This window comes from Hakea prostrata, chromosome 1, assembly GCF_041222555.1.
Source record: "Hakea prostrata isolate BN-2017 chromosome 1, UWA_Hpros_2, whole genome shotgun sequence".
NCBI lineage: Eukaryota > Viridiplantae > Streptophyta > Magnoliopsida > Proteales > Proteaceae > Hakea > Hakea prostrata.
The window spans coordinates 6484043-6506632 of record NC_142600.1 but is presented as its reverse complement, the minus strand read 5'-3'; the positions used below and the strand labels follow the sequence as shown (position 1 = coordinate 6506632).

The window sequence follows — 22590 nt, the reverse complement described above, 5'->3', positions numbered from 1 at the left end:
AGTTGACCGACGAATCTCTCCTCATGACTTAAATCGTCTCCTTTGGCTGTGGGTCCCACTCACTGGCGTCAGATTTGAGGGTATACCAACCAATGAGGAAAACAGCATCAAGCGGTTGATATTCTAAGCATGGTTATCCCCCTTCACTCTCCACCGTTGGTTTCTCATCAAGCGTCACTAAAATTAGGCTTCTCTTTTTCCACTTAAAAAGAGTATCTTCTACCTTTTCATTGGTGAATATAAAATTACTTATTTAACTTTTCACCCCAAAAAAAGTTAATAATACTTATTTAATTCATAATAATTAAGAAGCCTACCATCCATTTAAAATAAAAATTAAAATAACACCCAAAGGGCTTATCTTCCATGGGAGGGTTCTACCACCATTGGTATCTAATTCTTACCCAAAAAGGAGAAAGAAAAAAAATTGATGGGTATCTAATTAAAAATGTAGACGGGTTGGATATAGAATCAGTATAGATAAAATCGATGTGATGTAACCCCGAGGGGTGGCTCAGTTGGCAAAAGACCAACACTTCCACATAGGAGGTCAGAGTTCGAATGCCCTGCCTATATTAATTATATAAAAGTTCCCCTGAGGATGTAGTCGTGGTGTGCACAAGCTGGCCCGGATGAACCTTGGATCCAAAAAAAAAAAAATCGATGTGATGATACCCAAATGTTATTAAACTAAATTGATTCTGAATTGTTTTTATTATCTATACGTATTTCTTACTCATGTAACTCCAACTTGCTTCTCCAAATACATATGATTTGCTCTAAATTTATTATCTCCTCTTTTATTCTTACCTTCGAGATCATTTGTCACACGTTTTTCTTGTTATTATTATTTCGAATAAAATATACATTTGAATATCGAATTTGAGAATCCAACCATCTGTTTTCGTTAATAGCATCTTCTACCCAACAACGATAAATACCCACCCCCTCCTTTATTCATAATTAAAAGTCTATCATTCATTTGTAAGAAAATTAATCAATAGGCATCCTACTTTCCGTAGAGGGGTCTACAACCATTGGTATCTAAGTGTAACGTGTTTTTTGTTAACTTCTCTATCAACAAATCTTTAGACCTATAACATCATCAAATCTTTGTTAACATCAATTTGTGAACTCTAATTGAATTTGTGATTTAGAACATTTTAAAGTCCTTAATTTGAATTTCCTGAATCAATTAGGTTATAATTACTTATTTTAGGTTGAATGCTAAAAAAATCAAAAACCTACATGATAGCTCATTTTTTTTTAGTTTTAGGGAGTGGTTACCAAAGCTTTATAGAGCCAAAGTAGACCTCAATTTTGGTTCAAATTTTGTTGGATTCTTTGATTTTTCTTTCTCTTTTTTTAATTTTCAAATTGATTCTTTTCTTTCTAGTTCACATGTGATTTTTTTTTTAAGTCTAGGATGGATTTATTTTCTTTACTATTACGTGTTTTAAAATAATTGTTTTTACTAGTTAGAATACATTAATCATACGGAACTCTAGACACGACTCTCACTTCATCCGTTATATTTTAACTTTTCATGAGATATCACTGTTTCTCGTCTTCTTTATCATTAATGTGCCAAAATACTCAAAAAATATTCAATTTATGGAATCCCCCTCTGGACAAATTTTTATCATCTCTTTGTTTGTCCTAATGTAATCAAAGTCGTAAACAAGCATGTATAAATATCTTAAGAATTAATTAAATATAAAACTACATAGGTAAAGCAAGAAAAGAAAGAGGTACATATACTATATAAATTCAAAGGAATCAATGCATTTGAAAGAAATAACTAAGATTCTAAATTTAAGTCCAAAATAAATCACATTGTCGACAACCAATTGTCATGCTTTATTGAAACCAAAGTTCCTTTATGAAGTTTTGAGTTTAATAAACATCATGAAGATTTGAATTTAGTAAACATTAAAAATTTGGCCTTTAGTCGTTGTGATTAGATACAAAACCTAATCTAACTATTAAATGCATTACCCAAAAAAAATGTAACTATTAAATGGTCACGTCAAATTAGTCAACATGATTTTAGGGATGTGAGGAATCCAAGTCCTACAAGTTGAGATGCCTTTGTTGAAAACTAACTCTATAACAGTATAAAAAAAATGAGCGAAAAGTATAATTAACAATCACATAGACGAAACTATGATAGATGTGGTCAAAAGGTTGTCCAAAAAAGATAAGAAAAATATTTGTTTCACCATCAGTGAAAAAAACGTTATAGCGTGTGCATTGTAAGACACACATACACGAAACTAGGATAGATGTGGTTAATGAGGTTGTGTACAAAAAATATAAGATAATATATGTCTCACTATCAATGAAGAAAGCATTATAGCGTGTGCATTGTTAGAAATTCCGTGTATTTTTTCCTAAGAGTACTTAGCCAAGAAATGAGAAATTAATTATATATAACAGCACCTCAATATTAGGTTTTTTTTAAAAGTCAAAAGAAGCCAAGAAATGAGAAATTAATTACATATAGCAGCACCTCAATATTAGGTTTTTTTTAAAAGTCAAAAGAACATCAATAACAATCAAGAAATACCCAAAGTTTTGTAAACCACACAACCAAAGTTTCTATATGTAACTTTACTTATCCAACAGTTTCAAACAAATGAATTGACAGATACCCACCAGGAAAGCTATTATTCCCTAGAAGGGATGTCATAGGATTCCTGTTTTGGGGCATATTATGCCCATAATTGAGCTTAAGTAATCTAATTTCAGAGGTGTTTCCCTTTCTGATACCTATTTGTTAAAACTGTTCCTGGAAATTTGATTTATGTATAGCTTTCACTGTTCCTGGAAATCTGATTTATGTATAGCTTTCATTGAATCATGTGGGTAAGCTTTCTGTGCAAGTGGTCCATGGTCATGGACATATCAAGCCTAATAGTTTCAAGGATAAGCAGAATAGAGCAATAGAAGAGCATGCCCTGTAAACCTTATGTTCCCATTTTTGCCTCTATCAGATTGAGAACAGACAGTAAAGAAGCCATAAGATACTTTGGATGAGGATTGGATATGTTCTGAGAGGTACTGATGAAGAAGATGATGATTTAAAAACCCCATTTGGGATTACTTTTTTCTTTCTTTGGTCCTTAAAATACATGGAGGGTTGAATCAGGGTGTGTTGAAAGCTCACCTAAAAGGCAATGCAGAAGGCATAAATAGTCATCCCACATGTTCATAAGGAAGCCCTACCTAATAGTTTTTTCTTCTATCCCAAAAACTTTTAAGTGAATAAAGGGATTAAAAGAGTCATCTCTTTAGACTATTTAGTTTCACACATTCAAACATTGCAGCTCTATGCTCTTATCTTAAGAATACCTTTTGACTGTTATATTATCAATTTGATTTTCTTGTTTAAACAAACATCAAAGTAATCTAACAGATCCTTAATGTATCAACAACTTGTTTCAAGTTGCAAATACATGCTCATTCCTTTCATCTTCCTTCCTAAATATAGTGATTTATATGTAGTGAGTTCATCTTTAGATCTTTATAATGTATCTTGAATCTTACCTGTTATGCTGCAGGACCCCCATTAATCTATTTTAGTACTAATTGTAAAATTATTTGTCATTATCTGAACATTATTCTTCATCCACTCAACTCTAGACCAGTCAGAAAAAAGGTGGATAGGTTTTCTCTCAATTACAAAAGGTTTTTCTTCAAACAAACCTCTAGACTAAACAAACAGGTCTTGATCTCTTGAATAATACTAGTATCAACTTTCAAATACAAAGTCACTTCCATTTATCATCTTTTTATTTATTTATTTAAACTTCCATATTGTGGGTTGATCTGTAGATTTTAGTAACTTAATCGGTATCTGTACCTGAACAATGCTTTCCATTGCTGAGCTTGTTACTGCCTCAATGTGTGTGTGTGGGGGGGGGGGGTGGCTTCAACTTGATTTCATTTAATAAGTGACAAGCAAACCATTTTGCAAAACTTATTTATTAAGCACTGGATTATGGAAACAGAACATACACAACGATCTGAATTGAAACAGGGCAAATAGCAAGTTGAGTTGAGGTATCAATTCTGAATTCCCTTATAGGCTGGCAGAAGTAGTGAAACAAAGTTAGATTTGGAAGCTTTGTCATCTTCAACTAGCAAAAAATTCCTTATACTGAACTTTAGTAGTAGTAAACAACTATGCCTCAAGGTAGCTCTGTTAATGCCTGTTCACATTACTAGTATTCATTAAACAAGTGGTCTTCCAAGTTCCAACTGTGTTCCACCCCTCTCCCATCTTTATTCCCGTTCTTTAGTAAACCCTTCACTTAATCCAATGATTATAGCTCAAAAACAGGTAGTTTATTCTGTTAATTCCTTCAACAGACAAGGGTGGCTGAGAACTCCACTAAATCAAAGCTTATATAGAACAAGCCACTACTATTGGAGCTTTTGTAACCAGATTCTATAAAAAATGTGCACTTGCTAAACTGCTCTAACACTAAGCTAGTGGGTTTCTTAAATCAGATCCAACCATATGTGTTTCTGGTTCTACCACGTCGACATTTACCTTCATTTGAAAAAATAACTGATGGTCCTGCATTTAACAAAAATTAAAATCACTATATAAGTTTAATTAAGAAAGAAGAGAAGTGCATTAAAACTTTTAAGATTCTAAGAACACAATCTTAAAGCTCTTTGTTCGTCACTTCATCTCTCATTCATTCCTGGGACCTTGGGAGCTAAAGGGGAACTAGATACTCCACGTTTGATCATCAAAGGGTTGGATGCTTATCATACCATGCAAGGATTTTAATATCACTACAATTAGATACATTTATAGAGGCAATGACCCAGTCACTGTTCAATTTTGTTCTTTCAATTACTTTGTGAGCCCAGTTAGATACTTGAAATGAAAGTACAAAGGGAACCCAATTCTGCTTTCAGGAAGGATGGAGGAGAAACAACACACGTGAGAAGAGGGGAAAAGAAGAAAGCAATGTAAAAGGTTAATATTTTAATCATTTTTTCTCTGTTGCCTAAGCCCCTAGTACTCTATATAAGCTTCCCTGATTCAGATGGACATGCAGCATCTCGTACAAGGTACAAGCCCTCTTTAGTTTCAGTCTCTTCTTCCTCTGTTCTTCTGGTTTTCCTCATCTGTTGTGGAAGATAAGAGCTTAATTTTCATCAAAGAAGACGCCAGAGCTGAAATAATGACGGTATGGCTAATAGGCATTGAAAAGCTTTGTCATTCAATTTAATTGGTTTTGGTTGGTTCTTCTTGATAAACCAACAAGGGTACCTTCTAATTTGTGTTTGAGTTTCAGTTTTGTCTTTTTGTTACAAACTCATAATTACTCGTTTGATATTTTCAAAGAAAGAGGTGAAGGTGAGGTCAGAGCGTTGAGGGTCGGATCAATTGGTCTGGGACTCTGGGGGGGGCTCTTATGAAGAGAGAGAGAGAGAGAGGGGAAGAGAGAAAAGATCCTAGCATTAAAAAGAGAGATTTCATGAGATCATTGACTCAAGAGATCTTGATGAGTGTTCAATTTTGAAAAGGGCAAGGATCGGTCTTTGACACGAGGTCTCCCGGCCACGTGCCCCCTCTCTCTCTCTCTCTCTAGCTTTTCTGACCAGACTACCAGAGTTTGCATTATATATACCCATCTACCTCTCCTTGAGATTATCAAATTCAGATGCTTGCTTCTTCTTTTGGCAACTGCAGAGAAAAGCTTCTCTCTTCCCCCCACCCCCTAATTCCCAGTAGTTCATCTCCCTTCTATTTCTTCTCTTGCTGGTTTCTTTATCTGCTACTTAGAGCTCTGTGTTTTTTGTTTTGCTGGGTACTTTGGGTAGCAGTGAAACATAACTGAGGCATACCCACCTTGCCCAAACTTCTGAATTTTTTTGGGTTTTTGTCACTTGGGTGTGATAGGGAGATATGAACACGAAATTGATGAACCCAAGTGGAAATTCTCTCTCTCACCTCTCTTTTTTTCTTCTCTAACAGTTCCACTCTTCATCCATTTCGTGCTCTTTCTTTTCATATAATTTCTAGTTAAAGAGTCTCGAAACAGGAAACTCATTTGATAAACTATAAGAACAGGCCTAGCTGCTAAAATTATTTTCTTTTCAATATTTCCCTCACGAAAAGCTGCTCTTTGTGTTGATCTATTTCAAAGATGGGGGAGAACGCTGCCATCCAGAACCATCACCAGGTACCACACCAAGTTTCTGGTCTCTCCGTAGACATGGTTTCTCAAGGTGGCTCGAAATGTTTCGATGATGATGGCCGTCTCAAGAGGACAGGTACTGTGAAGAAATTCACATTACTCGCAGAGATTCTATGCTTTGCTTATCAGTTCTGTTAATTGCTTAGCAGAGATTGTTTTTTGTCTGAATCAGGAACTATGTGGACTGCAAGTGCCCATATCATAACAGCTGTGATAGGCTCTGGTGTGCTTTCTTTGGCATGGGCTATAGGCCAGTTGGGATGGATTGCAGGTCCTGCTGTGATGTTCCTCTTCTCCTTTGTGATTTACTACACTTCTTCCCTCCTCGCCGACTGTTATAGGACTGGTAGTCCAGATACGGGCAAGAGAAACTATACTTACATGGATGCCGTTCAATCAAATCTAGGTAATTATTCTTGATTCTTTCACTTTTCAAATCAAATTGGGTGCTTTTTCTGATCTTCTGAAGAGCTCTGTTTTTTATTTTATTCTTTCTCAGGTGGATTTAAGGTCAAGATTTGTGGTATAATTCAGTACCTGAACCTTTTTGGTGTTGCTATTGGATACACTATTGCAGCATCTATAAGCATGAGGTGAGTTGATTTTGAACCATAATGGTCTCTTTTCTCTTTTTCAGAAAGTATCTGGTGTGATTTTCTCTTACTGACTGCATGCAGGGCTGTTCAGCGTTCAAATTGCTTCCATGAGAAAGGAGATGATAGCCCATGTCTTGTATCTAGCAACCCATACATGATCATGTTTGGAGTTGTAGAGATTCTCTTCTCCCAGATCCCAGACTTCGATCAGATATGGTGGCTCTCCATTGTTGCAGCTGTTATGTCCTTTACTTACTCCATAATTGGTCTTGCGCTTGGAATCGTCAAAGTTGCAGGTTTGAACTTTGATTCTCTTCTTCTACAGATTCAATTGCTTAATTACAATGAAACCCAACTGAAGCTTTTTCTTTCTCTGCAACCAGAGAACGGGAAATTCAAGGGAAGCCTCACTGGAATAAGCATCGGCACTGTCACAGAGACACAGAAGATATGGAGAAGTTTCCAAGCTCTGGGAGACATCGCCTTTGCGTACTCTTACTCACTTATTCTAATTGAAATCCAAGACACAATCAAATCACCACCATCGGAATCCAAGACGATGAAGAAAGCGACCCTTGTGAGCGTTGCAGTGACGACTCTGTTCTACATGCTCTGTGGTTGTATGGGTTATGCAGCTTTTGGTGACTTAGCACCTGGAAATCTGCTCACAGGTTTTGGATTCTACAACCCATATTGGCTTCTGGACATTGCTAATGTCGCCATTGTTGTCCACTTGGTCGGAGCTTACCAGGTTTATTGCCAACCCCTGTTTGCCTTCGTCGAGAAATGGACAGCAGATAAGTGGCCTGAGAGCAAATTCTTCGCCAAAGAAATTAAAATACCACTTCCAGGTGCCAGACCATTAAAACTGAACCTATTCAGAATGTTGTGGAGAACTCTGTTCGTCATTGCAACCACAATTCTTGCTATGCTCCTTCCCTTCTTCAATGACATAGTTGGGCTACTCGGAGCTCTTGGGTTTTGGCCACTGACCGTATACTTCCCAATTGAGATGTATGTGATTCAGAAGAAAATACCCAAGTGGGGTTCCCAATGGATTTGCCTGCAACTCCTCAGCGTTGCTTGTCTCGTTGTCTCCGTTGCTGCTGCTGCTGGTTCAGTTGCAGGAGTTGTGCAGGATCTGAAGGTGTACAAGCCATTCACGTCCACCAACTAATCTCTCTAGTCGTCACTGTCAGTTGGTTGCCATTGTATTAGCCGTTAATAGGCGAGAATTAGAGAAATCTTGTAACTTGTTGGAACCCATTACTGCTGCTAATGTGCATAGAAGCCTAAAAGTGGTAGTAATGTTCTCTGAAATTGTTAGTTTTCTGAATTCAACAAATGAGAAGAGACGCTTATGGGACTTTAAAGAACAATACTTCTCTGGTTGTAAATTTCTCTTTTCAGTTTAAACTACAATCTTTTTCTCTTTCTTCCCTTTATTCCCTCTTCTTCTTCCCTTTTTTTTTTTTTTTTTTTTTTTTGGGGAGTAATGCAAGAGTGCTAGAGGATGAGAAACCCAAGAGAATCATACCCAGCCAAAGGTTCAATAAGGGTGTCAGTCGATACGGTTTCGGTAATTCGGTACAGTATCAACTTTAAATATCGAAAATCAGAACCATACCGTACCAAATTTAAAGTGTACGGTACGGTTTTAGTATTTAAACTGTGCGATTTTGGTATTAAATCAGTACGGAAAAACGGTTTAAACACGGTATCTAGTGTGGTATTCTTTTTGTTCGAATAAACTTATGTCACTTTTGTTATTATTTCAGTAAGATCCTAATTAAATTGTGATCAACTAATCGATATAATTTGAAATTAATATAGATAAAGTAAGTAAATCTAATTAATAGAGACAAAACAAGTAAATCTAAGAAGAGAAATGAATGATGAAACGAAAAACTGAAATAGGGAATTAATGATAGGGTAAAGGTATAGTGTTTTAATTGTAAAATTACAATTTATATCCCTTAATCTGGTACGGTTTCGGTACGTACCTACTGTATAAGTACCTAAAATCGGAACCGTAATGAAGAAATTCGGTTTCGGTACGTACCATACCGAATTTTGAATGGTACGGCATGGTTCGGTACGATTAAACGATTTCAGTACGCAGTTGACACCCTTAGGTTCAAAGTTAAAATGAGTGATTCATCCATTGGTTCAACTTCAGTGTTACGCATTAAATGTACTGTCAATTTAAATGGAGTTTTCGATCTCGACTATGATAGTATTAATACGCATTTAATACACAGCATTCACGTCTCGTGCCGTTGTGATATAATTTATTCTTCAAACTAATCATCGAACGGCACCCTTTCGATGAGATGCTTGAGGAGTTTGGTTGAAAGCCCCAACCAGAGAGAGAGAGAGTTAGGACAATTTAAAGGTCGCGATCGGATGTCAGAAGAGGAGGGGAATCTAGGGAGGGTGGGGTCCATTCATTGACGCGTGAATCGTCAATGAGGTCTTCAGTACTGAATAAGCCTTTTGGATCTTCTTGCTGCAACAACTCAATCAATTATTGATCGCTCACATCATCAACGCGGCCTTCCGAGCTACCCAAGGGAAACAAACACAAGCCTACAGTACCTATGCAAAAAACGATACATACGTGTGTATGTATGTCTGTATATGGACCACCACCATGTCACGAGTTCTTCTATTAAGCTTTGGCCACCCTAGAGAAAAACAGGAGAAGCTTCAAGGTTTCTTTTCTTTTTCCCCTTTTTGGATCTGAAGCTCGAACCAGCTTCTTCTGTGCCCTTCGGCTACCTCTTCATATAAAGTAGGACTTTCCCTCTGAACCTGAGAAGATTTAGAAACTTTGAAGTTCACTATTTCTGGAATAATGACGGGAGCGATCCAATTACTTAAACTAGAGCATTCCATGTATTTCCATTTCTCCATGGATAGTTTGACACATCATTTAGGTCGGTTAGAAATTAGAATATCATTTCTCTTCTTGGCGTTCAAATAAGAAGGCATCTACGAACCAGTAGTTGACAGAGATGGTGACACTTGAAACTGTCCATTTCTGCAGTGACCCAATAATTATTGTTTAGTTGCCGTATGGGTTTTCTACAATCTAAAATAAAACCAACCGACATGAGATTTCTCTTCTGTTTTTTTTTTTTTGGTAAAGAGATTTCTCTTCTGTTAGGTGTTCCTTTTAACCTTATTAGAATATCAATTATTATCGGTTCACAACAAATGATGTAATAGGGTTTAATTATAAGAGCCGTGAGGGAAATGCCCAGTGGAGATTGACTGTCAGCTTCATGCTTATGTCATATTATTAGCTAGGTTTAGAAATAGAATCTCCAGTGTTTGGAAACGTTAGGCTAAGATTCTAATCTAGCGGTCGAATAATTGGGGATGCCATTAATGTTATGAAGAGACGAATGATTTTTATTTTCTTTTAACTAGAGATACGGCTAGATTCCCAGAATCAATTCTTGTTTTAACTTTTAATTGTAAACCCACATGAGGAGGTGATCCATCATCCATATATACACATATGGAATCAATTGTAAAGACAGCACTTTGAAACCCAAATATGGAATCCACGTTCCACGACAGTAAATATGGTTGATGTCAAGCCCTAATGGGACTTGGGTATTTAATAGTTGCAGCGTGAGTCCAAAACTGTAGGGTGAGAAAGAAACGTTTAGCTTTATGATAGAGATCTGTGCTCCCATCATACCTCTTCACTTCACGATAGGGATCCATATAAAAAAACTCCTCTTAACTCATTCATATCGAAAAAGTATTAGTCAGATTTACCAAAAAAACCAAGTATTAAACAGATTTCTCCTTGATATCTTTCAAAATATGAATTTTTAAATTTGATTATCCTCTGCCCCTACCATGCAATCGATGTACATTATATCAGTATTAATATATTTCCATTGTGAAATCGATATGTATATGCATGATACAATGAACTAACAGGCCACATTTAGAGGCTTAGGTCCTTCTGAAACCCGTATATCATGTTTACAAGCAACTATGCCACTATGAGAGCAGATCTCATCTCAATGTAGACCCAGGCAAGTCGTTTGCAAGCATTTCTGAAAATAGAGCGAATCGCTACTCTGCTAGTCTCAATACCTAAAACTAACACATTTGACCAATTGACCTACTACAAAGTGAGGGAGAGTTCCAACTCATGGCACAAGGCACAGCCTTGTATATGCAAAGGGCAATAGAGCTCCCAACGTGATGCAGAAAATCAGAATAAGCTTTATACTAAATGGCACAACTTATTTCAACCCAGACTAGCAACATGGGTGAATCTACTTGTGACAGCTCTAGATCGGCCAACAGTCCAGCAGCCGCCTTCAACCAGATTTGGAGAAATTGTGCAGATAAGAGTTCAAACTTAACCACAAAAGTTCCAACACCATGATCTAGATACATGATGAAACATTAACTGATTAACCACATAAAACATAAGAGTCCAAACTGCCCATTCAATTTTTCAATTCAAGAAACAAAAATTGTTTAGTATATTTTGATATTACAAAGATACCAATGGAAACATTGAGGTATCCGTCCAACCAATCAAGCATCCAAAAAAAAATCAATGAGGGAACTAGTTAACTCAAGCAAATGGCTTATGATACTTGTAAGGATATGAATACTCTACAATGATCGGCCATTCCGATTCCAACATACACCTAGATTTGAGCCGTAAATTTCCCCTTAAGAACATCAATTTACAGCAAGGAACAAAAAAACAAAAAAAAAAAAAAGAAGCCTGTACCTTGAACACCAAGGAAGTTTAGAACGAAACCTGTATGGCAAACGGCACAATGTTATACCAACCCAAATGCATGATCGCAGTAAGAGAAAACTCCTACCATTACTCTGCATTGTTGCCCAACAACTCGTGCAATTGCCAGATTAAGCATCACAGACCAAATAATAAGCTAAGAATTTAGAAAAGCTCCTCTGAATTGAATTTGTTCCAGGCTTCCTGTTACAAGATACAGGATGTCAGGCATTCCCAATAGGCTGCAGATACTAGATCAATATTGTACTTGACAGGAAATCATAACAATTACAACAAACATAATAGAACTATATAAAAATCCGGCACAGTATCAAAGGTACATTGTAGCAACTACAACAATTACAACCATGTAGAAGAATTAAGTAAGTGTACAAAGCAATAAATACAAAAGTTATAAATAGGCCCTTTCATTGTAATATAAGATCAGAGATTTAGATAAAGTTCAGATTACAGGCCATGGAGCCATTGATCATGGGGTAATCCATGCCCAACAGCTGAGATAGCTGTGGGTGAGAGACCCAGGCTAAGATAGCCAATCCCCCTACACCATTTTCTTCCATCAATCTTCCCTTATCTTTCCCTACCTGCCTGATATTCCTTGTAGCTGCTACTGTTTCTGTCTGCAACAGTTCATTTAGAACTCAAAAACTCAAACTGAAGGCTAGTATCCATCAGTTCATTCCAGAGGCTGCTTACAGCTGTAACCCACTGGGTGAATGCTGTCGCTGTTCCTGCAATTCAGTTTTGCTGCTGCAACTTGTGAAGATTAAAACTCAGCAACCCTTGGTCAGAATTGATTGAGAATGGGATGGCTTTCTGCTGCTGTCTGCACCTTGATTTGTCCAATTTCAGCCCATAGTTTTGGCAGGGTTGTCTCTACAATACTAGTTCCTATTTTGAGTCTTATTTTCTATTTTCAAAACTTGGCTGTTTAGACCTGAACCTGGATTTCATACTGGAGTTATTTGGATCTTGACATCATACTTGTGAGTTGTGACTGTTACCATTGGGTTTACAGTCTCATATTACCAACTCTGAGCTAACATATCTAGATAGTAAATCTTTACAACTGCATTGAACATTCTTCCAGTACTTGACATGAACAGAACATCACATATAAGAGAAAGAACACTCAAAAATTCAAGTATACATGACGGTCAGATGTTACCCAAGTTGTTGCTGCTTTTGTTTCCAGCAAGGTCACATAAAATTATAACTGGCCAATTTAATGAATAACAAGTAATAAATCTCATTTTATAATATAAACTAAGTACCTTAAGAAGGTCGAACACCTTCTCTGCAATGTATTTCTGCTGAAGATTAGCACCTTTCTGTTGCACCTTATCGGGATGGATGCACAAGGTTGCTTTTCTGTAAACCTTTTTAACTGAGGCACCAGTGATCAAATCAGTCAAAGAAACAGGCTGCCAACCGCTTTCAGGCCAAAGCACCTGGTCATGATTAAATGGTTATCAGGTATAACATTGCATGTAAAATAATATGCTACACATGATTACCAGCTAACAATACAAAACAACAAATCAGGCATGCCAAGAACATGATCCTGTGTCAGTCTCCAACTCTGGTGACAACTTAAGGAGTATGCTTTCCTGAGGAAGCTCACTTTATAGAAGGTGAAAGAATCGATTTAAGAATTTTACCTCATAGATGATCACTCAGAAGTCAGAAGTTAGTATATTAGGAAACACATTGGTAGGTATCTGGTTCATCCTAATTAATTTTTCCCATAAAGTATGCCCACTTATGAGATTTAATAAATGGACCCCCACCCTACACAAAAAAAATATATATATAGAATAGAGAATTTCTGGAAGTGAGTCAAAATAGCTCCAACTTTGTCTGTGCAAAGGTTTCCATGTCAATATTAACTGTTTATGCATGTATCACCTTCTTCCCTGACTCAACAAGGTTTCTGCATACAAGACTGTCCGTATAGAATTTTCCTTGAAGCACCAAATTGACTCTCTTTGAAGACTGACAAAAGAATTTCCCAAAAGCTGCAATACCTCAGCCATGGAAAAACTTAAGGATAGTTGCTGAAACATATTTATTGCAGTTAACATTCTGAGTCTTGATTTGTTATTATTTTTATCTTCCTACCAGGGGGAAAGGTCCTTGACTAGGGTGATTTTCGTTTTGCTTGAAATCATCTGCTGCTGGATGAAATAAATCAACAATGGTGAAATTCATTCTTCAACAAGGAACTTGAATTGCCGGGAAGAAAAAGGAGGGCAGGATGTTTGGAAACTGGAAAACTCAAAATGCTACCCTTCAAATACTCGATAAGATCGCTCCACTTAAACTAACAGAAGATATCCTCCAATTTAGGTAATATCGAGGAATGGATTGCCAACCAACAATACAATTTCTCAGTGGAGGCACCTGATAGCAGTCCCCACAGATCATCTTGATATTACTGGTTCCAGCCTTCCAAAACCCAGCATATTGTATTAATGATATTATCCTTTGAAATATGGGTACTTTCAGATAGATATGAACATAAGAAGGATTAGGTCCAGGAATATCAAAGACTTGATACAAAAGTAGAAAGGAATGAAATCAGATGCTTGCTGCCTGGTGAAACTGTGGTCCTGCTTCAAGCTGCAATCACGTAGAGCATACAGAGAGTAGACCAAATGATAAGAAAAGGGTTAAAGATTATTAAAGAAGATGAGTTGAACCAGATGGTTTGCATCTTGATATGAAAAACTATCATGTCTGTCCTATGTGTTCTGCGCCCAGAGAAGTTATGTCTTCAGTGGTCCACCAAAAGAAGAAAATTTCCTATGAATGGTACTTTATTAGTTTACTTTGTTCTTGTACTTTTTGTATAGCCTCAGGTTGGTGACATGAAGCACAGCAGCCTTTTTTTTAAATAAAATTTGATTTATCAGAAAAGCCTGAAATTAATATTGTTGAAAGCTTGAATTGAGTGTAATTCTAACATTGGAGACAAAATCAACCAATTCTTTCAAAAAATATGATAAGAAAAAAACTAAAATTACAGATGTTATTAACTGTTGAAGAAACTGGTACTATTACTGGAAGACAAAAGCACATCCTGACATGACAGAAAATAATACTAAAAACTGATTAATTAGTATGTGCATCATTTTTCCCCCCACACCAATAAGATCAGCAATAGCAGAATGATTCCTCTATCAAGTTGTCAGTTTTTTCAGATATAACCACACATTATACAGTTCAGGTTAAATAGGTAGCTTATTCTATTTCAGTTCTATCCTGCCTCCCTCTGCCAGTGGCTTCTCAAATAAATGGATTCACTTCTAGCAACCACCAAATGGAACCTCTAGAACTCAACAAATCAAGTGGGGAAGCCAGTCAAGAACTCCAATAGGTTATGTGGCTCATGTCTCTAATTGACACCATCAATGGCTGCATCAAATTCCATAAGAGGAAGGATCAGAGAATACTAGATTCCTGAAATTACATAAACACAGTATAGGTTGCCAACCATATTTGATCATCAACACCCTACTGAAAGGACTCTATAATCTCTCCAGATACACAATCTGAGAAGGTAAATGTAAAAATGGACCTATTACTGGTGGCTATTGCCGGTAATATACTACATCAGAACTTGCTACACTAGTACAGAAGTGCTTTCTAGATGTAACAAAACAAGGATCCCCATCGTTGATAAGGAGAAAACAACAATGCACGACTGAAAAATTCTGTTAAGAACCAAAATTGCCATATGGGAAGATGCACCAAACATAATATAGAAATCAAATGTACATGAACCCACATATTGTAATGTTGACAGCAGAGCACGGAGATTGCCTTCCTTCCCTGCAGCCCAGCGTTTAATATCAATGTCCAGCGTCTCAGAAAGCCTCTGAAATTAGTTGCAGGGCAACGGCAAGATTACAAAATGGAAACTGAAGTAACTCAAAGAATATGTTATATTGGACATAAATAGTCAACCCATTTCACATTCAAATGCTTGTTAAGGGTTCCCTTTCAATAAACACGGTTTGATAGGAAAGACTTACATGTTTTTCTGCTTGTTCTTGCTGAGTCTGAAGATCACGCTGATTTTTCTCAGCCAGTGCTTTTGCCTACAAAATATAACTCAAAATAAAAACTTCAGAAGCAATTACTACCTCAAAGTTAACTTTCAATTGATCAGGATTTTCAATCATGCATATGTCCAACGCAAGTAATTAAAACACAATAGTTATTCCCACATTAAAGAAGAAAAAATATTTTTAAAATAGGAATCCATACCGCACGCTCCTGAGTTCTCTGGTGACGATCCCATCTGGCTCTCCGTCTTTCCTCACTCTCCCCATCAATATCCTGAAAATCCCTGGAAGGGGAGGATGTCCCTAAAAATAAAAATTTTACAAATATTAAAAAAAAAATCTAACCAGAATTAATAATTTTAAAAAAATAGTAACATGTTACCTCCAAAAATTGAACTGAGGTCATCAACAATATTTGTGGAGGAAGAAGCCTTCTTCATGGTGGATGAAGTTCCAGAAGATGTCTTACGCTGAGTTTCAGGCTTTTCAAATTGGGTTTCAAATGGATTCTGAAACAAATGGAAGAAAATGATCTGATCAGCTCGTTTTGAAACAGCAAATAAAGTGCGAAGTCAGTTAAACCTCCCTAGTCACTTACCGAAGAGTTAGGCCTTGGTCGTGGTGCACTACTTGGTCGAGCACCCATATTACTGAAGAAAGACTCAAGATCATTATCATTCTTTTGTTGATTTTCCTTTGTAGCAGATGCAGCAGCTGCCTTTTCTCGAGCCTCCGCAGCAGCCCTTTCTCGAGCCTCCGCAGCAGCCCTTTCAACAGCAGCTCGTTCTGTTCTAAGCCGTACTTCTGCTTCAGCCCTCGCAACAGCAGCTCTCTCTTGTGCCTCCTTCTCCCTTGATTCTGCAGCTGCTGCCCTTGACCTGGCTTCTGCAGCCACTCTTTCTGCTCGATCCCTTGCTTCAATTGCTGCCCTTTCACGAGCTTCAGCTTGTGCCCTTTGAACAGCAGCTCGTTCTGCACGATCACGCGCCTCATTTTTTGCCCTTTCCACAGCAGCCCTTTCAGCTTTTAAGCGAGCTTCAGAAGCTGCTCTGTCACGTGCTTCTCTGGTAGCCCTTTCCACAGCTTGTCTGGCCTTCTCTCTTTCAATCTCCCGAGCCCTTTCTCTCTCCCTTTCTAGTTTCCTTTGTTCTCTTTCTTTATCCTCTCTCTCTTGTTCTCTTTCACGATCTAATCGCTCTTGTTTCTCTCTGAGTTCTCGCTCTTGAGCATCTTGCTGGGCAGGATCCCTACTTCTTGCAGCCCTCACATTCTCTCTCTCTCTTACTTCCCTTGCATGCTTAAATTTTGCCTCAGCTCTATCCATGGCTTCCTTCATAGCAGCAGCAGCAGCTGAGTTTGATTCTATGTCTTCTTCACTGGACAGAATGTCTGCACGTTCATCAACATTACTTTGGGACCTATACATAGCAAAGTCTTCAAGTTCGTCTATTGACGAGATACCAGAGCTCTTCGCTGAATCAGGGACCATCCGAGGACTCTGGAAGCTCTGAGCAGAATGCGGGAAAGTGGGGAACTCACTACCCTTCTTCTTTGTATTAACAGGCGCAAAAGAAGTTTTATCTCTTCTCGAAACTTGTGTTGGTCTAGGGGGAGGAGGTCTTGAAGGTGGGGGCGCACTTGTGGGTTGCGTGAAGAGAGGAATTTCAGAGACAGTCAACCATATATCGTTAGCTGCTTCCACATTCTCTTCAGATCTCGGAGACATGTCTGCCTGAGAATTTGCATTTACAGAAGAAGGGTGAGAACCAGCATGACCAGCAGGTTTATTAGAACCTGATGAAACGCTGGGAAAGTCAAAGAGGGTTTGATGAGATTCCCGATAATTGTCAACAGGCACCTTCTTTTGTGAGGCACTCTCAGATGGTCTTACATAAGGTTTCTCATATGACTCTTTGCTAGCAGAAGAATCCATGCTACCTGCCCTAAAAGAGCTTTTCTCCCTGACTTTATTGTTCGCCTCGGTTGAAAACAGGGGTACAGATTTCCCAAGGCTATCAAGGGGATCCATATCATCTAATACCGTCCCACTACCTGCTGAACCATCAACTTTTGCACTTCCAGAATTGCTGGGCTTGCTCATTTGCTCTAAAGGATCAACAAACAAGCCTGAGGGTGGGTAGGCTGGTGAAGAAGTTGGTTCCATGACGTCAAGGAGATCATCCATCATTCTGGAAGTTGATTTAGTTGGAGCAGTAGACTGTTGAGGCTGATTGGCCTCTGAAGTTGCTCTGTGCAAAAAAAAAAAAAAGATAATGTTGTCATTAGCAATTATCATTAGAAATCCGATATATCACTTAAATGGAGACACGGAAAAAAAAATAATAATAATTATCTTCCTAAAACAATGAGAAAAGATGCATATAAATTTACCTAGTTAAACCAAGAAAAGATATATCAACCACACTGCACTATTTATAAATGCAAATACACCAGACAGGACATTTTTTGTGTGTCATAAGATGAAACATGCATACCATACCAAATAATAAACCAAAAATAATTAAGGATAAGGAAGGAAATACCAAGCCCAACAAAGATCTGAAACTTTATAGCAGCTATTAAAAACAAAAACCTCTCTCAAAGGTTCGGTCAAACCCACCTCATACAAAAGGTCACAAGATAAAGTTGACATTTAACTTAATATTTATCAACACTCCAGTTGGCCACAGGGTGTGCAACGGACACTTCATGTTTAGTATGAATTTTCAAGTTTTATCTACTTATATGTAAAGAATACAGAACATGCAAGAATCTATCAAATATGTACCATATACATATTGCCTCAAACATTTTAAACATTTATCTGTATAATATCAGTCATACTTTAATGCAATTTTCGAAAATCTCAGACATCTAGATTTTCTTCCAGAAAGACCAGCCACCAGTCGTACAATTATTTAATTGTTATACACAAAACATTATTGCAGAAGTACAATTGTTTCCAAAAACACAAACCTTCTGATTAAGGCCTGGATTTCGAACTCTAATGCCATCATATGCAATTATGTAAACATTTTTTCATAAATGAATGACAAATGCAGGCTAGTGAGCCTATTTAAGTAAAAACAATTGTTGGAATCAGTTACATTTAGTGAACTTATGATACAATGGTTTTTCTTGGTTGCGGACTACATAAATGAACCTATGATATGGGTCATATTGGAGTGGATCTAATTTTATTTTTCCTGGCAGGAGTAGTGTTTCTGTATCCAGTACTACTCGGCCTATGAAACTATGAGTCTGTATTTGACAAGGATTTATACCCTTAAGACTCCTAATATAATAGAATTCTGATGCTAGTGTAACTTGGTTTCCAAATCCTAGAGCATCTGGGATAAATTCCTAATGCCCTTCATTAGCATTATTCATTTTATGCATGAACATGCCTCACCATGACACCATCATGGATTGTTGTGGTTCACATATATTATGTTCTATGTACATTGTGGGTCAATTCTTTCTACCTATGGTAGAAAGGTAAGATTCGAGTAGAAGGCAAGGTTGTTGAGACACTGGCTTTATTGTGGAAGTCTGAACTCTCTACTCAAGAGGAGTTGCAAAGATTTTTGTGATAATTCAATTCAACAAATCAACAATTATATAGAGTTCATAACACCCCCACTACCTCTCCCTATAACAGCCCACAATAACCCATCCCATAAAAATAGCAACCACTAATCCACTACAACTCAAATAAAACATCACCACTAACCACAACCTACCTTCCCTATTCTCACTCATGCACGTAACATTATGATTTAAATTAAAATCCCATATAAAAGCATCATTGAACATGCAATATGCCACAGTACATGCAATGGGCCATAATATCTAATCCATCTCAAAAGGTATGTGAAACTGTTTCTTTTTCAAAAAAACATCGAACAAGAATGTACCATACAGGGTCTGGGTAGACTTCAGAGGCATATGCTACCATGAATCTGTATTAATGTAGACAAATTTTCTTCTTTTGGTTCCCCCTTTCTCTTCCCCCCCCCCCCCCCCCCAAAGGGGGCCAGCTTTGCATGGAAACGTGATATTTGAGGCCAGTTAACAATGAGGGAATGCATGTAATAGTCAAAAAGAGTAAATATTAAAAGATTTACCTCAACAAAAGCACCCCACCCCTCAAAGAAAGGAGAGGGAGTGGGGTTGGAATAGTAACAGAAAAATACAAGTCGTGGGAACAGCATTCCCAAACCAAATATGATGAAATGAAGAAGAACCATGCTGATCAAAAATAAAAAATAAAAAACATTCTGATCATGTTGTCCAAAATATGAACATTTGCAAAACTGCTGAAAGTCACAACACTGTCGAACATCAGTATCCAGATCTAGACATCAGATACTTGAAATCTAGAGACAGTTACAACTCTATTTGAAATTCAAAATTGTTGAGGAACAGTTCCAATTAGAGAAAGGTAGGAACCAATGATGTTCAATGAGATATCAAAATTTGCAGCACATGCCTTTAGGTACACCATTAAGGAAGACTGATAATGCAGATAAGAGCAGTGAGAGACCAACAGGTAGGACAAAACTTCTCAGGTAGATATGGTGAAAAAGAATCTGAATGTCTTTTGGTGCCTCTAGACAGGCTTTGAACAATGTGTAACAGAAAGACAGTTTCCGAACACTCAGCCCCATCTACTTGAAAAATGCTCAGCAAAGTTGAATATCTAAACCTTTTAAATACAGAAAAGTTCTTCAGATTTGAATTTTTTAGGTTTGCCCATAGACATGGCTTTAAACAATGTGTAATGGTAAAGCAGTTTCTAAGCACTCAGCCCCATATAGCTAGAAAATACTCGGTGAAGTTGAGCATCTAAACAGGTTAAATTCAGGAAAGTTGCCTATTAACACAGAACTATCTGATTGATCAGTTGTTCCAGAAACCTAGTCAGCAAAACTAAGATGCCTAAACACCAACGATAGCGGAAATTTTTAATATAATTATGATTAAGTTCACCGTATTCCCTTCTGACGTAGAAGAGACTAGGAAAAGAATATAAATACCACAGCAGTGGGTTTAAGTAAAAGAATTAAGGATTGATGAAATTTTCTACTTGTAAGAGAAAAACCCAAAATGAGTAAAGGAATTCTCAGTTTCCAAATCTGTTTCAATTGTTCTAATACAATCTCTAAGAGTAGAAGAAACTCAATTCTGTAGATTTCCGTGATTTAGCCATTTAATAGTGCGCATCGACCAAAGAGAACACCCAGTGCCTGAGACCCCTAATACTGTAAGATCCCTAATACTTTAAGATCCAGGGAGGCTCACAATCTACCTAGCCTTAACCCCATCTTCAGGGAAAGGAAAGGATGTTTCCCAACTTGAATCCGTCTCCACAAGGTCACGACAGAGGAACCTCATCAATGTGCTGAGGCCCAAATACAGCATGAATTAAGTACCCACCCCACTACTAATCTAACAACCTGGCATTTCAATCCAGTGATCTACAGATGAATAAACAAATTGTTGAAAGAAAAGAATGACTCAAATTCACTAAAAACAGCGCATTGAAGTCCCCAGAACAAGAACGAATTAGACCACAAACATAAAAGTCTTAAGATGAACCGAAAATGTACCTGCTCTTCATGGGGCTGCTACCACCAAAACCAGGTATTAAATCATCAAAATCCTTCCCTACCCCTTCCGATCTTCTTCCACTCGAACTCTTAGAATCTGGCTCCGTTCGACCAAAGCCCCCCAATAAATCATCGAATGGAGCACTCTGCTTCGGAGGCGAAGAGATTGACGCGAACACGTCATCCTTCTTTGCAGTAGAAGAAGAGCTCTTCAACCCGGGCAAACCATGGAATATGTCGTCGTCGGCTTCGTCGTCGTACTTAGGCTTATCAAAAACTGGCAAAGACGAAAACTTTGAGCCCGAATCGTTTGATTTTTGAAATATAGAATCATAATCGAATGAAGAAGCTGAAGCTCCACGAGTTTGCCCCCGACCATCAAACTTAGGAGGTCCACCGAACACATCGTCGTAACCCCCAAAACTTGCAGAATTTTGCATTTTCTGATTCCCAGTGGAACCAAATAGTCCATCATGATCGTCAAGGAAAGACCCAGCAGCGGAATTCGAAGAAGTCCAGTCCGATTTTGAACGGTTCGAAGATCTGGGATTTTCCCCCGATCCGATCCCAAAATTTAGGTTTCCATCGGAGCTAAGGCCAGCAGCACCCTTTGATGCCGACATGGGAGCCGATTTTCCTTGTGATCTATACCCAAATTCCCCGGCCAACAGACCATCCATGTTTCCTCAATTAAAACTTTCCAGATCTGGGCGTAATTGAGCTAAAATGAGGTCTTAAGGGTTTTTGAAAACCGGATGAAAATACAAGGGTTCAGAATTTCGTGTGACGCCAATCGATCTCAGCTGATAAAGTTTCAAATAATACATAAAGCGATACAAAAAAATGATAAGAATGTGAAAATCCAAAGATACCAGAAAAAAAAACTGAATCGACGGCAACTTTGAATCTCCGTAATCAGAACTGAACCGGATGAGCAGGAAGAGAAGAGAGCCCTACTCGTCGTCTGCAGAGAGGTGGGCGGCTTCCAGCTAGAGAGAGAATGTGGTGGTGGAATCCTGACCTGCAGTTAACCCTTTTCAAATCTCTCTCTCTCTTCTCTCTCTTCTCTCTCTTCTCTCTCTTCTCTCTCTCTTCGTTTCCTCCTTTTTTTCGATTACGCGATACCCTTCTTCTTCTTGATTTGTTTTGCTTTCTTCTGTGTTGTTTTTACCATTGGCTTTCGCTGTATTGCCCAAGAAGGGAAGGGAAGGGATCAAGGGAAATAGAGAGAGAAGGAATGGCTACGCCAGGAGAGAGAAAATGAATTGGACGAAATGGCCAAAA

General features: G+C 37.8%; 2 protein-coding genes across 3 annotated transcripts; one reads left to right on the top strand and one right to left on the bottom strand.

The window, feature by feature from the left end:
• Positions 1 to 5090: 5090 nt before the first annotated feature.
• LOC149027009 (amino acid permease 3-like) lies at positions 5091 to 8241 on the top strand. The gene is made up of 6 exons (XM_089158067.1): positions 5091 to 5210; positions 6174 to 6300; positions 6397 to 6630; positions 6724 to 6817; positions 6902 to 7116; positions 7204 to 8241. The coding sequence occupies exons 1-6, from the start codon at positions 5205 to 5207 to the stop codon at positions 7995 to 7997; spliced, it is 1470 nt and encodes a 489-aa protein (XP_089014193.1). The 5' UTR covers positions 5091 to 5204; the 3' UTR covers positions 7998 to 8241.
• A 2726-nt stretch (positions 8242 to 10967) lies between these two features.
• LOC149027008 (Chaperone DnaJ-domain superfamily protein) lies at positions 10968 to 22590 on the bottom strand. Of its 2 annotated transcripts, XR_016173904.1 has the most exons (9): positions 21307 to 22590; positions 16293 to 17943; positions 16077 to 16203; positions 15897 to 15997; positions 15662 to 15727; positions 15415 to 15504; positions 12899 to 13075; positions 11692 to 11807; positions 10968 to 11624 (listed from the first exon to the last, which is right to left on the bottom strand). XR_016173904.1 is itself a non-coding variant. In XM_089158049.1 (8 exons), exons 1-8 carry the CDS (start codon positions 21984 to 21986, stop codon positions 11769 to 11771), a joined length of 2931 nt encoding a protein of 976 aa, XP_089014175.1. In that variant the 5' UTR covers positions 21987 to 22590; the 3' UTR covers positions 10970 to 11768. The 2 variants fall into 2 exon arrangements, 1 of the variants encoding a protein (XP_089014175.1); XM_089158049.1 differs by having other exon boundaries at positions 10970 to 11807.

Bases quoted from the DNA above. Each gene is read 5' to 3' on its own strand.
- LOC149027009 (XM_089158067.1), top strand. The intron at 6,818-6,901 runs GTGAGTTGATTT...GACTGCATGCAG, and splicing joins GCAGCATCTATAAGCATGAG to GGCTGTTCAGCGTTCAAATT. The intron at 7,117-7,203 runs GTTTGAACTTTG...CTCTGCAACCAG, and splicing joins TGGAATCGTCAAAGTTGCAG to AGAACGGGAAATTCAAGGGA.
- LOC149027008 (XM_089158049.1), bottom strand. From the start codon at position 21,986: ATGGATGGTCTGTTGGCCGGGGAATTTGGGTATAGATCACAAGGAAAA. The intron at 15,728-15,896 runs GTATGGATTCCT...TATATTTTGTAG, and splicing joins AGAGAACTCAGGAGCGTGCG to GCAAAAGCACTGGCTGAGAA. The intron at 15,505-15,661 runs GTAAGTCTTTCC...AACTAATTTCAG, and splicing joins AAGAACAAGCAGAAAAACAT to AGGCTTTCTGAGACGCTGGA.